The 14109-nt window shown below is 40.4% G+C and overlaps 1 protein-coding gene across 1 annotated transcript in view; it reads left to right on the forward strand.

Annotated features, from left to right (window-relative positions):
- Positions 1-14109, forward strand: part of USH2A (usherin) — an 815757-nt gene that overhangs the window by 751644 nt on the left and 50004 nt on the right. Inside the window, exons 62-63 of the mRNA XM_002760516.6 lie at positions 6607-6834; positions 11692-13208. Of these exons, the coding sequence (XP_002760562.4) occupies positions 6607-6834; positions 11692-13208 (1745 nt within the window). The remainder of the gene's footprint in view (positions 1-6606; positions 6835-11691; positions 13209-14109) is intronic.

The following is a 14109-nucleotide window of genomic DNA, read 5'->3' on the forward strand; positions in this document are numbered from 1 at the left end:
GCCTCTTCACTGTTTGATATGTACAAGGGGCTGGGGCAAAAGTGTAGAGGGAGCCACTCAAACCTGTCCCCAGTATCGGGAAAAAACACAATTCAGGAACGCGTGGTTCTCATAGTGGATCAGGACAGAAATTAGTAAAACTGGTTTTAATGCCATTAGTTATTATAGTCCCCACCTCAATTGAATCAAAAGAAAAATCCTTGTGTCTAAAGAATAATTACACATTTTGAAATAAAGCGAACATTGCATAAAGAAAGTTTTAAATCCTTTTTCTAAGAAAATACTCTCCTATTACCTTGTGCAAATGGCAATCTATACTTATTGGCTGAATAATAATTAAGGGAATTAATTAATTAATTCCTGGCAGATTTATTATTTCATTAGTCACTGACCATGATCTACACCACGATAGGGTGAAATTTAAAAGTTCTTCCATTATTCCTTCAAATTGCATTGTAGAGCTCTTCACATATAATTAGCTCTTTTTTTTTTAATTTTTTTTTTTTTTTTTGCCTAATGTTACCTATTGTTTCCTAACAAATGCAATTCAAAAACTTTAGGCTGTGAATGTCACATTCACAGCCCTCTTCAGTCTTACCACAATCCCCTTTCCAGTCACAATCCCCACTATTCCCCTGCAACCACCACACTTCCGCTCCATTGAACTGCCACCCAGGTATCTCCTGAACTTTATTCTGTTCCTTCTGTTCCTAATCCCTCATCTGTTTTCTTCTACTCAAATTCTACACCTTTCCTGGCCTGGATCAAATGCCACATCTCAATTAAGTCTTCCCCAAGTCCTCACCCCCTTTCTTCTGAATTATAAGTATCTCCTCAGTATTTCTCTGGCACTTACTATAGCACTGCCACGCTGAACTGTGTATCTATATACATTATTTGTTTGCTGTATTAGATTATAAGTTCCTCAGAGTCAAGAGTCTGCCTTACCCATCTTGTATCTCCCATTGCAACTTTATAGTCTTTTGCATAAACGATGCTCAAAAATGTTTAAAGAAGTAAACCAGCTGCTAAGAAACAATGCTGAATGCTTGCACTGAGCATTTTGACAGCTGTGTCGTAATCCTTAGTGATGCTGCCTAGCACACACACAGTCTTCTTGAACACTAAACAACAGACCACAGCCCTAAAGGGTGTTTGGTTCTACCTTTTTTGCATCATGAGTTGAGCTCTGATTCCAGAGCAACTCTACATGTATGTGTGTGCTATCAAAATAAATCTCTTCTTTGTCCCACCTGCTTAGATATATTCAGGTGAAGATGGCACTGGTAAAGGAAGCATGCATGTGAAATCCGTGAAAATGTTTTGACAGGGTTTATATTTTGCAGGCTTGGAAGTCTCGTGCCTAGTGAACCACGGATAAGTATTCAAGTTTGATATTTGCCTAAGGGGTGGTAAAAAAAAATTAATCTCTGTATGAAGACTAATTTGACAGCCAGGCACAGTGACTCATGCCTATAATCCCAGAATTTTGAGAGGCTGCAGTGGGTGGATCACCAAAGTCAGAAGTTTGAGACCAGTCTGGCTAACATGGTGAAACCCCATCTCTACTAACAATACAAAAATTAGCTGGACATGGTGGTGGGCATCTGTAATCTCAGCTACTCGGGAGACTGAGGCACAAGAATCACTTGAACCCAGGAAGCAGAGGTTGCAGTGGGTTCCATCTCAAAAAAAGAAAAAAAAAGGACTGATCTGAATTTTGCAAAATAGTATTGGATATAAATATATTGATCAACTTTGGGGGAACTCAAAGGTTAACTTTATAAATGAAAGGAAAGCAGAATGCCTCAACTTATCTGACTTTCAGAAATCTAGAAACATATTTTGTGTTGATTTGTCAACATTACAATGCACAAAAGTCATCCAATTGCCTGGGTGTACTCTCTCCAAAGTCATGGCTTTTAGACAACAGTTGTCGGGAGCTCGAACTGCTTCTCACATTTTATTTGTATCTAAATCAGAAACTCTAGGTCTCGGCTACAATCATTCCTCTATCATTAAGACAAGATAAAATATAATTGATGATAAAGTATCTGGGCAGTTCAACTTAAAAATACAGAGGTTAATATACTTAAATCTAGACTCCTCTCAAGTTCTCTTTGTGCAAAAAGGTGAGTTTTGGATGTGACTTACTCTCCTGTTCTTGGTGTTCATGATAGCTAAGGAGGCAAGGGAACCCTGCCACTTGGTCAGGATGCAGAAGCCAAAGCTCATCTATTTCAGGATAAGGAACCCAGAATAAGGGAGAATCATAAATGAAAGACAAAGGCAGAAGAAATTCCACTGGCTTACAATGAACGTGATGGTGACCAGGAAGATTAACCCTTTCCAAAATATAATGCGCACACATAATACTCTGTTGATGAATACAGCAGTGCCTATACATCACTGTTTTGGTTCATTACTGGGAGCAGGGTAAAAAGATTCCTAAGGGCTACGGTAAGTGAGCTTAGTGAAAATGCACCACAAAGACCAGAGGGAAAGCTCTGGAAACTGCTGGATCATCAGATCAATAGACGCAAAGATGACTAAGTTGGGAAGCTTTATGCAGTTTAAACATTTGTGCAGGGAGCATCCCCATGCAGCGTTTTATTGACAGCTACAGATCAATGGTAATTTTTGATCATTTTCAACCTACATAAACCTATTGACCCCATGGCCACCTTTGGGGCACTTCAAGTCGTCAAAAATAATCAGAGGAGATGGTGTAAAATTGTCAGACTGCTGAAGACTCCAAGTAGTTTCGTATGTCCCCAGGAGCTGAGTCAAGAGGTTAAAATATAGTTCAAATTGCCAGCAGAACCTCAACTGACAGAGTGTTCCAGAGAGTCTTGTCTTAATGTCTCATAAAATGAGGCACTGATTTGTATCCAAACTCTGACCTTCATGCATATAAGTTACAGGGGAAAAAAATAGGCCAAATCCCATTGAAGATATTAGATTGCAAAGAATGGATTATTCCTAGTAAAACAGTTCTTCCTGTTGTTCTTTGTTGAGTCATTCTCTTCCTCTGCTGCCTAACAAAAGTAGTGGATATGCCTGCAGAATTATGGACAATATGGACATGGACATAGGATGAACAAAGACAAAATGGAAACAAGGGCAAGGTGGCAGCCCAGAAGTCAGGGATAACAAAAAATGTAGCTAAAGAAAATCATTAGGAAGAGTGGGAAGGAAAGAGCAAAATAATGGCAATGAAGGGGAAGAAGTAAGAGTATTGAATTAAGATAATCTCCATAGAGGAAAAGGAGTGAGGGAAGAGAAGGGAAGGGAAGGAAGAAAGGTGAAGCAAAGGAGCGAAAGGAAGGAAAATCGTTTTCAATGATGACGTTTCCTACTCAGTGGGACAGAATGCTACATCTCCAAAGGAAGGAATTGAACCCAAAACATCTAAGATCCACATGCTCAAGCAACTATCCTGAATTTAAGAAAAATAGCAAGTAACTGAGTAAGTAAATGAGAGACATCCCAATCCACAGAGTAAACCGCATCCAAATTCTGCAGCAGGATTTTAAAATAGTGAACTTTGGTCATGGAAATTCATTCAAGAGAGAATAATATAAATTATTTCCTCAAATGTCAAAGAATAAATTGTTAAGGATTGTCTTGCCATTTTTATGTTTTCTTCATTTTTTAATACAGCTTTTACTAAACATTGACAAAAACTATGGCTATGAATGAGACCTATTTAAGGAGTGTGTGTGTGTGTATGTGTGTGTGTATGTGTGTGTGTGTGTGTGTGTGTGTGTGTACACACGCACATGTGTACATACGTAACTCTTCAGGAATAACAAATTAGCCAGATCCAGTGGCTCACACCTGTAATCCCAGCACTTTTAAGCAGCCAAGGCAAAAGGATTGCTTGAGCTAGAGAGTTGGAGACCAGCCTGGGCAACATAGTTACACCCAGTCTCTAGGAAAAAAAAAAAAGAATGAATGAAAAGAAACCCTTTTCTAATTAGCCACACATGGTGGTACATGCCTACGGTCCCAGCTACTCAGGAAGCTGTGGCAGGAGAATCACTTGAGCCCAGGACTTCAAGGCTGCAGCAAACCATGGTCATGCTGCTACACTCCAGCCAAAGCAAAAGAGCCAATAAATATTAATTAATAACAGATTAATGTAATATGAGAACTTGTCCTCAATATAATTTCATGACACAAAAATTCCATTTTAAATTCCAACATGCGATTATTTCTCTCTTTTTTTAGGATACATGTAGACCAGGTTAAGCAAAACAACTGTTGTAATCACCCTTTGTGGGAGTATATCCCTAACCATTTCCTGTGCCAGGCATGCACGAACTTCAGCTTGCGACCTGCAGGCCATATTTCTATATTAGATGGTGGAGGTTTTGAAGTCAGTGCATTCTGAATACTTCTGCTTTCAAGGATCTGAGCCATAAATGTTTATTAAAAGAATCTATAATGAAATCAGTTTTGTTATTTTTTTAATGGTTGCCTGGAGTGTGTTGGATGACTGAATGCCAGTTGTTAATCATTAAGTACTCGTGTTACCGAAAGTGTTTGATAGTATTGCCATCTAGGGGCTGAATGAAATTCTCAGCTCTGAAATAAACTGTAATTGAGCAGGTGCAGCTATTGACAATATACATATGTTTTTGCTTTATAGCCCACATGCTTTTCATGTTTCTTATGACAAAAGCTTATGAAAAAATGTCCCCCAGCAGCCCACCTTTTTTATATATAATCTGTTAGAGGTGATTACTATTTGCTTTGGAGCGTATGGTTTTTTGGCATCTATTACTGAATATTCTGCAAAGAATTATTCTTTTTTGCATTATTAATCTTGCCCATGTTTGCCCTATTTCCACAGAAAAGGAATCATTTATCAGAAAAGAATGTTTGTAATCGGGACTTGTAGCATCTTCAGATTTAATATTCATTATGGTCATTCTAGTTCTGTGCTATATTTATCTAAAAGGCCAATCCAATGTTGTGGAGAAATAACTTTTTAAATATTTATGATCTAACTTTTAATATTTTAAAAAAGAGAAATTAGTATTTCTGTAAAATTTGTTTCAGAGTCTGGTTGCTCAGCAAATGTTTAAATATTAAAAGATTTCAAGAGGTTAGCATGTAATTTCATAATGGGACTTATTGAAATAGGAAAATTGACTTTATGAGTTTTTGATGTGTAAAGGAAATTGTACTTTCTCTGCCTATAACAAGAAATATTAACAGAGTTAAAATGTATAGCCAATAATGTCAGAAAACAGAACCAAAAACTATTTCTACATTGTTTTGGTTTTGTCTAACCAGTTTGTTTGGAAAACAATTCTGTTTCATTTTGTCATCTCATTTTAATTTTATCCCAAATGATATTTGGATATCCCCAAATTAAGGAGGACTTCCTTATACACAATTTTGTCTGATGTTCTTGGGTACCTACTTTCAGAAAAAACTTCCACTACTCCACTTCACATTCCTCCTCCCTTGCTCACCAAGAAAATAAGATAATTGAAAACCATCTATCACATTCAAACATTTAATAAAGCAAAGCAGATCATTGATTGTAAATATCCTACTAACCCAGTCAAAATTTTCTCATATTTCTTACATCCATTGGGTATGGCACATAACAGAAAATGCCAATCGTGTGTGTGTGTGTCTGTGTGTGTTTTACCTATGCACACATTACTACCCTACTTGCAGACATAATTCGTACTTTAAAAAGACATATTCTTTTAGTCTAGATGTGGAAAGAGCACCCCAGGGCCTTTAGAAACATTAGGATTCTTAGCTCCAGTTTAGTTATGCCAAATATGTTAAATGTTGCTCTCCAAGCAGAAGAACAAACAAAAATTCCTAATTCGGCTATCTCTTTTTTCTTTTCTTTTAAATTAGCAAAGACCAAATTCCCCAAGCCTAGCTAACAATTACTTTTGGTAGGTTTCATAGTTTTGGTTATAATGCTTTTAACAATAAAATATTTTTATGTCCATATTAATAGTAGACTTCTCTAAGGGTGTTTGTACACGTATAGTTGAATTGGCCTTTTACTGTTTTCTTGTGTTGATTTGTTTTATTGAATTTGTAAGATATATACACACTCCAAAAGAATGAGAAAGGGAGACTGGGAAGATGGGGAGTCTTGTATAAACAGATAGTGTCGGGGATTTGCAAACCAGGAGTGTTCAGGTTAAATCTCCAAACCCTTAATATTAACCTGGCGAGCAATTATCACAGTTTCTGACATGCAACTTGGTAGCACTGATTTCCATTTTGAGCTGGATGCAGCACTGATCTGAAGCATCATAGGTTTCGTATATTATATACCTCATACCCTTTGGGTTGCAAGCTTGGAAAAGGCAAGAATCCTTCTGATCAACCTTCTGAGTGTCTAAAATCTTACAACATTGGATAATATATTCAGAGTATCAACAAGAACAAGAAAATAATGTGTTGTTTTCTTAAGGATTGTTGAAAACTCTGCTCTGGTGGTTGTGCTGCTGTTGCCTATGTGCTTTGGCCATGAGGTTCAGAGAATTACCTTCCAGTGGTACTGTCAGTTTCTAAACAACAACAAAAAAAAAAACGTTTAACCTGTTAACTTTCTTACAGGGAACAAGCCATCAAGCCCACCTGTTCGGCTTAGAACCATTCACAACGTATCACATTGGGGTTGTGGCTGCAAACCATGCAGGAGAAATTTTAAGCCCCTGGACTCTGATTCAAACCTTAGAATCTTCCCCAAGTGGACTGAGAAACTTTACAGTAGAACAGAAAGAGAATGGCCGGGCATTGCTACTACAGTGGTCAGAGCCTATGAGAACCAATGGTGCAATTAAGGTAATGTCTACCCTGCGTACAAAATTATGTTTTGTGTTCTCCAGATAAATAGATGAGCCCTGACATGCCATCCGGTCACTGTGGGAAAACTCCCTTCACAGCCTGTTTAATTCTCCTTGATAGCTCCTCCAGGCACTTAATCACAGATCAGAGAAAACTGGCTCAGATGTGTGATGCTTCCTATGAACCCAACACCAGGCTAAATGCTCTCCATGGATCATCTCATTTAATCCTCATATCAACCCTACTAGGTGGGTACCACTAAACCTCATGAGGCATATGCAGGCTAAATAACTGCCCAAGCCTACACTGTAAGTAATCGAGTTGGGATTTGGAGCCAGGAACTCACATCAGAACTGAACTCTAAATGACTCTTAACTGCCTTCTGAATTATCCTTCTCAGTTATTTGCTTAAGACTTGCCTAATTTATGCTTCAGAGCTTACTAAGCAAGCCATAGGTGTCTGCTAACTTCCCAACTTCTGTATGTAGCCATGAGAAACAGTCTTGGGCCAGGCGCGGTGGCTCACGCCTGTAATCCCAGCACTTGGGGAGGCCGAGACGGGTGGATCACAAGGTCAAGAGATCGAGACCATCCTGGTCAACATGGTGAAACCCCGTCTCTACTAAAAACACAAAAAATTAGCTGGGCACAGTGGTGTATGCCTGTAATCCCAGCTACTCAGGAGGTTGAGGCAGGAGAATTGCCTGAACCCAGGAGGCGGAGGTTGCAGTGAGCCGAGATTGCACCACTGCACTCCAGCCTGGGTAACAAGAATGAAACTCCGACTCAAAAAATTAAAAAAAAAAAAGAGAAACAGTCTTATAAATGTCATATACATATCTCAAGCTCCACTAGCCTGTGAGTACAGGAGAGATGGTATTTTCATGAATAGCCTGCATTTTGATGCTTTGAACCTTCAGCCACAGCCCTCATCTACCTCTCTGATGTTCCTCCCCAAGGATGGTGGCAGATATACCTGTCAGTTCATGCTACTGCCTTTACCTCCAGTCTCTCGTGGCCCATCCCTTAGGCCCTCATCAACTACTTTCTGCAGGCTGGGACTACCTCTTCCTTGCCGCTGTACCCTTTTCTTTGCTACTCCTTCTCCAGGAGGCAAAGACTCCTGCATTAATTCCACATCACAGGGTTGAGACTAAGCTGTTACTTTTAATAAGGCCTCCCTGAAAACCCTAAGAGAGGGATGACAGCAGGAAATGATGTGCAGCAATAACTGAGAGCTGTAACTAGAGCTCACAGGCCCGGGTCCATCCTGCGGGCCTCTCTGTGGGCTGCCTCTCTGCCTAGCTCCAAGGCCTGCTGCACGTAGCCGTAGCACGCTGCTTCCCACCAGCCCGCCTACATGTGGACGGAAGCCAGAATTCCGCCCCCTGGGGCCAGAGGCTTTAGCCTCAGGATTCATGACCTTAAAATATAAATCACGGCTCCAAGGTCTCCATCAGAGAAGAAAGCTTCTTCCCTCAAACCACGTCTTCTTTTGGGTATTTGTTTCCCATGACAGCATCTGCTTCTTTCTGGCATGACTAACAATAAGAATATTGACTCCTTGAGTCTTTATTTTGCATTTCACCAAATATTTGCTTGATATTTGGTGAAATGCTTCTACTAAGTACCATATACTTATTCAACAGTGAACAAGACGGTCAAGATCCCTTATGTTATAAATCGTGTGTGTGTGTGTGTGTGTGTGTGTGTGTGTGTGTGTGTGTAAATGTGGCAGAGTATATGAATGCTGAGGGTACAGAAAAACAAACAATAAGCTAGTAAATAAATAAGCAAGGGAATTACAGAGAGAGATGAATAATATAAAGAAAATTAAATAGAATAATATAATTATGCCTGCTCAGGCTATTTTAGAATGGAATATCATTTGAATTAAGTTGACATTTGAGCTGAGTCCTGGATGACAAGATAGAGTCAGTCATGTGAAGATACGGGGGCAAAATGTTCCAGACAAAATGAACAGCAAATGCAAGGCCTGAAGCCAGGAATGAACGTGGTGTGTTCAAGAAAAGAGAAGAAAGCTAGTGTGTATGAAGTATTCGGGGAAAAGAAAGATGGCACTAGAAGAGGTTGGAGAGCCTGGCAGGAGACAGAGTGTGCCTAACCCTGTAGGCTGTGGTAAAGAGTTTAAAATGTGTTCCAAGTGCAATGAAAAATGACTGAAGCCTTTAAGCAAAGGAACATCATGGTCAAATTTATGTTTTTAAAAATCAATCTGGCCACTCTGTGGAAAATGGACTACATAAGGACTCATAGAGTTTGAGAACTATAGATGTCAGAGTAGAATATCAATGGTGGCTCAAATTAGAGTAGCATTTGTGAGTCATGAACTGTGAGTGAATCGAAGATACACTCAGAAGACAGAGATGACAGCATGTTAATGAGCTGAATGAGAGACATGAAGGAAACGGAGCACTTCAGGATGACTTTTGGGTTTAGGCTTTGGGCTATTGATGAGGAAGGGGAGACTGAAAGATGAACAAGTTTGAGGGGGCAAGTCGATAGTGTGAGGTGCTAAGTCTAAAACTCCTGAGAGAGTTCTTCACTGAGATCAATGATCAGAATACCTTCTGAACCTCCATTAGCAGGTGGATGTTATTTAAACCCATGGTGCCAGAGGAGATCAGCTACAGAAAGAATGTAACTCAACCTGTTGAGGGTCTGGGGTCAAGCCCTGAGGCATAAATGTGGGGGTCAAGAGGAGGAAAGAGAGAAAGCAAAGACTGATAAGAGGGAATTAGGCTAAAAGGAAAAGTACTGAGCGGAGTGTCCAAAAACTGAAGAGAAAATATGCCAAAATGCTGCCGAGCGCACAAGTAAAATGAGGGCAGAGAAGCCACCCTGAGTGCAGGAATGGGAGGTGACTGTGACCTTGACAAGCAGAGTGAGCAGTAGCATGGGAAGTCTGGTTGGCATGGCTGGTTGAGGAGGGAATGGCAAGGGAGGAAACAAGGACAGCAACTCCTTAAAGCCATTTAGTTGAAAAGAAAAGCAGAGAAATGGAGCAATAGGGAGAGACAGTGGCACGGGGAAGTTTTATTTAAAATAATTGAAAAAATACTAGAGTACATTTAAACATGAATGGAAATAACCAGTAGAGAGAAATAAACTAGTGATGTAGGAGAATATGAGAATAATGGCAGTAGTGAAGTCATTGGGAAGGAGGAAGAGATGGGATACAGCACTCAGGTGGCCTTTGATAAGCACAGAGAGATTTCATTCATAGCAAAAAAGGAAGGAAAGGCAAATCATGTAAGTCTAGATTCACAGGGATACAGCGGTCAGAATATACAACATGGAAGCATGCTTCTCTAACTGCTTCTATTTTCATGAAATATGTGGTTATGTCAACAGCCAATGCTGAGAGAGAGAAAAGGGTATTGGCAGTTGAGGAAAGGAGGAAATATGAAAGAATCACCTGGGAAAATGAGAGAGGAACCACATGATGGAATAAAGTAGGATTACAAATTGGTAATCGCCTATTTTACATGTATGGTTAGAAATTTAAGATGAGACCAGTAAAAATGTTTGGATGTTTTTCTTCAAAGCCATTTCAGAGCTTGGGTATAGAGAGAAAGCTCAATTTTACACTAGTTAGAGATTTGCTAGGTGACTATTGGGGCATCAAGGGGTGCTGAGGAGTCACAGAGGCTACAAGCTAATTATGGAACCTAAGCTCCCTTTAGAAGATATGGCAGCCCCCTTTCCTCATGGGGGTGGTCTTGCCATGGATCCTCAGTAAGAAAAATCACACCAACATACAATATTACAACATAAAGAGATTATCAGAAGTCTAGGCTATATAATCTTAGAAAAAAAGTGAAGTATATTAACAATTCAGTCTAAATTAAGCTTTCCCAAGAACCACTCCTGGGAATGTTTCAAGGGTTTGCTTCCAAAGGCTGTAAAATGTGCCCTGTCCCCTCTTGAAAGTCACCGTGATAGGGAGTCATCGGTAGGAGTGTGGCATCTCTCTCAGGTTCGTTGAAGCAGGAAAAAGGTGGGAAATCACTGTTCAAAAACACCTGCATTCAGATTAAGTTACTTCCCATCTTTCAAAAAAAAAATGTATAATACAGGGTTGAAAATTTGCTGTACATTTGTACAGTATAATAAGCACTCAGATGTTTTTTCCCAGAACAAAAGAGTACTTTGCCCACAAAGGAGCAATCAATTCTTCCATGGCCTGCAAGAGTGTTTTATTTTCCAACTCCTAGTTGGAAAGGTATATATATATATAGTATATATATATATATATATATATATATATATATATATATATATGTAGTACGAATATTTGTACTTATATATAAAATATAGGTGTCTGTGTGCCTAAACACACACACATAACACACACACACACACACACACACACACACACACTTTCAGCCCTGGCACTCTGTAAGAACAAATGATTAAGTATTGTAATTCTATTTCCCAGCAAATGGCATGGAAGGTAGACCCTACTTACTCGAGTCTGTGTGAGATCAGAAGCGGCTCGTATCTATAAAAAAGGAGATTTGAATGCTATTCTCTACTTTAAAAAATAAATGCAAGTAGGAGAAACCTCGTGAGTACCATTTAAGTCAAAATATCAGGTTCAATGGCCCTTAGCTTTGGGGAAAAACAACGGCAAAGAAAAACACTGTTTATCTCTCTATGGGCCTTATATTAACTGGAAAAGACCACACCTCCCCAATTAATATCAGAATACTTCTAAATTAGGGTCATCAAAATAAGGAATAAGAGGGTAAAGGTTAAAAAGGGGCTAAATAACTACACAAAGAAATCACATGCTGCAAGTTATCCCTTTTGCTTCTGTTCCTTCTCTAGACATACAACATCTTCAGTGACGGGCTCCTGGAGTACGCTGGATTAAATCGTCAGTTTCTCTTCCGCCGCCTGGATCCTTTCACTCTCTACACGCTGACCCTGGAGGCCTGCACCAGAGCAGGCTGTGCACACTCAGCACCCCAGCCTCTGTGGACAGATGAAGCCCCTCCAGACTCTCAGTTGGCTCCTACTGTCCAGTCTGTGAAGTCCACCAGTGTTGAGCTGAGCTGGTCTGAGCCTGTTAACCCAAATGGAAAATTAATTCGCTATGAAGTGATTCGCAAATGCTTTAAAGAAAAAGTGTGGGGAAATCAGACGATCCAGGCCGATGAGAAAATTGTTTTCACAGAATATAACACAGAAAGGAATACATTTATGTATAATGATACAGGTTTGCAGCCATGGACGCAGTGTGAATATAAAATCAGCGCTTGGAATTCAGCTGGGCAGACCTATAGCTCTTGGAGTGTGGCGAGGACATTGCAAGCACCTCCAGAAGGTCTCTCTCCACCTGAGATATCTTATGTATCTATGAATCCCCACAAGCTGCTGATTTCCTGGATCCCACCAGAACAGTCTAATGGTATTATCCAGTCCTATAGGCTTCAAAGGAATGAAATGCTCTATCCTTTCAGCTTTGATGCTGTGACTTTCAATTACACTGATGAAGAGCTTCTTCCTTTTACCACCTATAGCTATGCACTCCAAGCCTGCACAAGTGGAGGCTGCTCCACCAGCAAACCCATCAGCATCACGACTCTGGAGGCTGCTCCATCAGGAGTCAGCCCTCCAGATCTTTCGGCCGTCAGTGCCACTCAAATAAATGTGTGTTGGTCACCACCCACAGTACAAAATGGAAAGATCACTAAATATTTAGTTATATATGATAATAAGGAGTCCCTTGCTGGCCAGGGCCTGTGCCTGCTGGTTTCCCACCTGCAGCCTTACACTCAGTACAACTTCTCCCTTGTAGCCTGCACGAATGGAGGCTGCACAGCTAGTGTGTCAAAATCTGCCTGGACAATGGAGGCCCCGCCAGAGAACATGGACTCTCCAACACTGCAAGTCACAGGCTCGGAGTCAATAGAAATCACCTGGAAACCTCCAAGAAACCCAAATGGCCAGATCAGAAGTTATGAACTTAGAAGGGATGGAACCATTGTGTATACAGGCTTGGAAACTCACTATCATGATTTTACTCTCACCCCAGGTGTGGAGTATAGCTACACAGTAACTGCCAACAACAGCCAAGGGGGAATTTTAAGTTCTCTTGTCAAAGATCGAACCAGCCCTTCAGCACCCTCAGGAATGGAACCTCCAAAATTGCAAGCCAGGGGCCCTCAGGAGATCTTAGTGAATTGGGACCCTCCAGTGAGAACAAATGGCAATATCATCAACTATACCCTCTTCATCCGTGAACTATTTGAAAGAGAAACTCAAATCATACACATAAACACAACTCATAATTCTTTTGGTACACAGTCATACATAGTAAACCAACTGAAGCCATTTCACAGGTAAGTAGCCATGTCTCAGTTTTCTGAGAGTGAACCACTGACCTTTCTATTGCCTGAGTCTTTGGTCAGTTCTAATGAAGACTCTAAAAATGGGAAGCATTTTTAGAATGGTGTCCCCAACCTCCCTCCACCTAAACATGCATAGTAGACAAAGCACATCCTCAGTAAAGCAAAGCTTATTTGCATAACCTTCAGAGAGCAGAATTCCTGCAGGTGATATTTTGAGAGTCCGTTTTTCGGAAAGGTTTTCAATGCATCCTGGTGTCTGAAATAAGTAGGACGGAGATGAGGCTAATCCCCCTGGAAATATGCAGGCCCCTGTACAGTTCTGAGAGCTCCAATAGGGTCATCTGACCAGAGTGTGAGAAAATAATGTGTTATTTTAAGGTTAAAAAGTGTCAATCAGCCAGGCGCTCACACCTATAATCCCAGCACTTTGGGAAGCCAAGGTGGGTGGATCTCCTGAGGTCAGTATTTCCGGACCAGCCTAGCCAACAGTGAAACCCTGTCTCTACTAAAAATAGAAAAAGTAACCAGCCATGGTAGCAGGCACGTGTAATCCCAGATACTCGAGAGGCTGAGGCAGGAGAATCGCTTGAATCTGGGAGATGGAGGTTGCAGTGAGCTGAAATTGCACCACTGCACTCCAGCCTGGGCAACAAGAGCTAGACTTTGTCTCAAAAAAAAAAAAGTGCCAATCAATGAGCGCTATGACGAGCCAGAGTTAGAATAAAACAAAAATGTGTTTTGTGAAGAGCCTTCTTAGCAAATCCAGCACTTCTTCCAGGAATAATAATAAGGCTTCTCTGACTCTATTTTCTTATGGTTTCTCAGGACAGTGCAACTTTGCTAGCTCCTGTTTTCCTAGTGGTTTCATCTGGGCTCTGTGACATTCATGAAA

This window comes from Callithrix jacchus, chromosome 19 (genome assembly GCF_049354715.1).
Source record: "Callithrix jacchus isolate 240 chromosome 19, calJac240_pri, whole genome shotgun sequence".
Classification (NCBI taxonomy): Eukaryota; Metazoa; Chordata; class Mammalia; order Primates; family Cebidae; genus Callithrix; species Callithrix jacchus.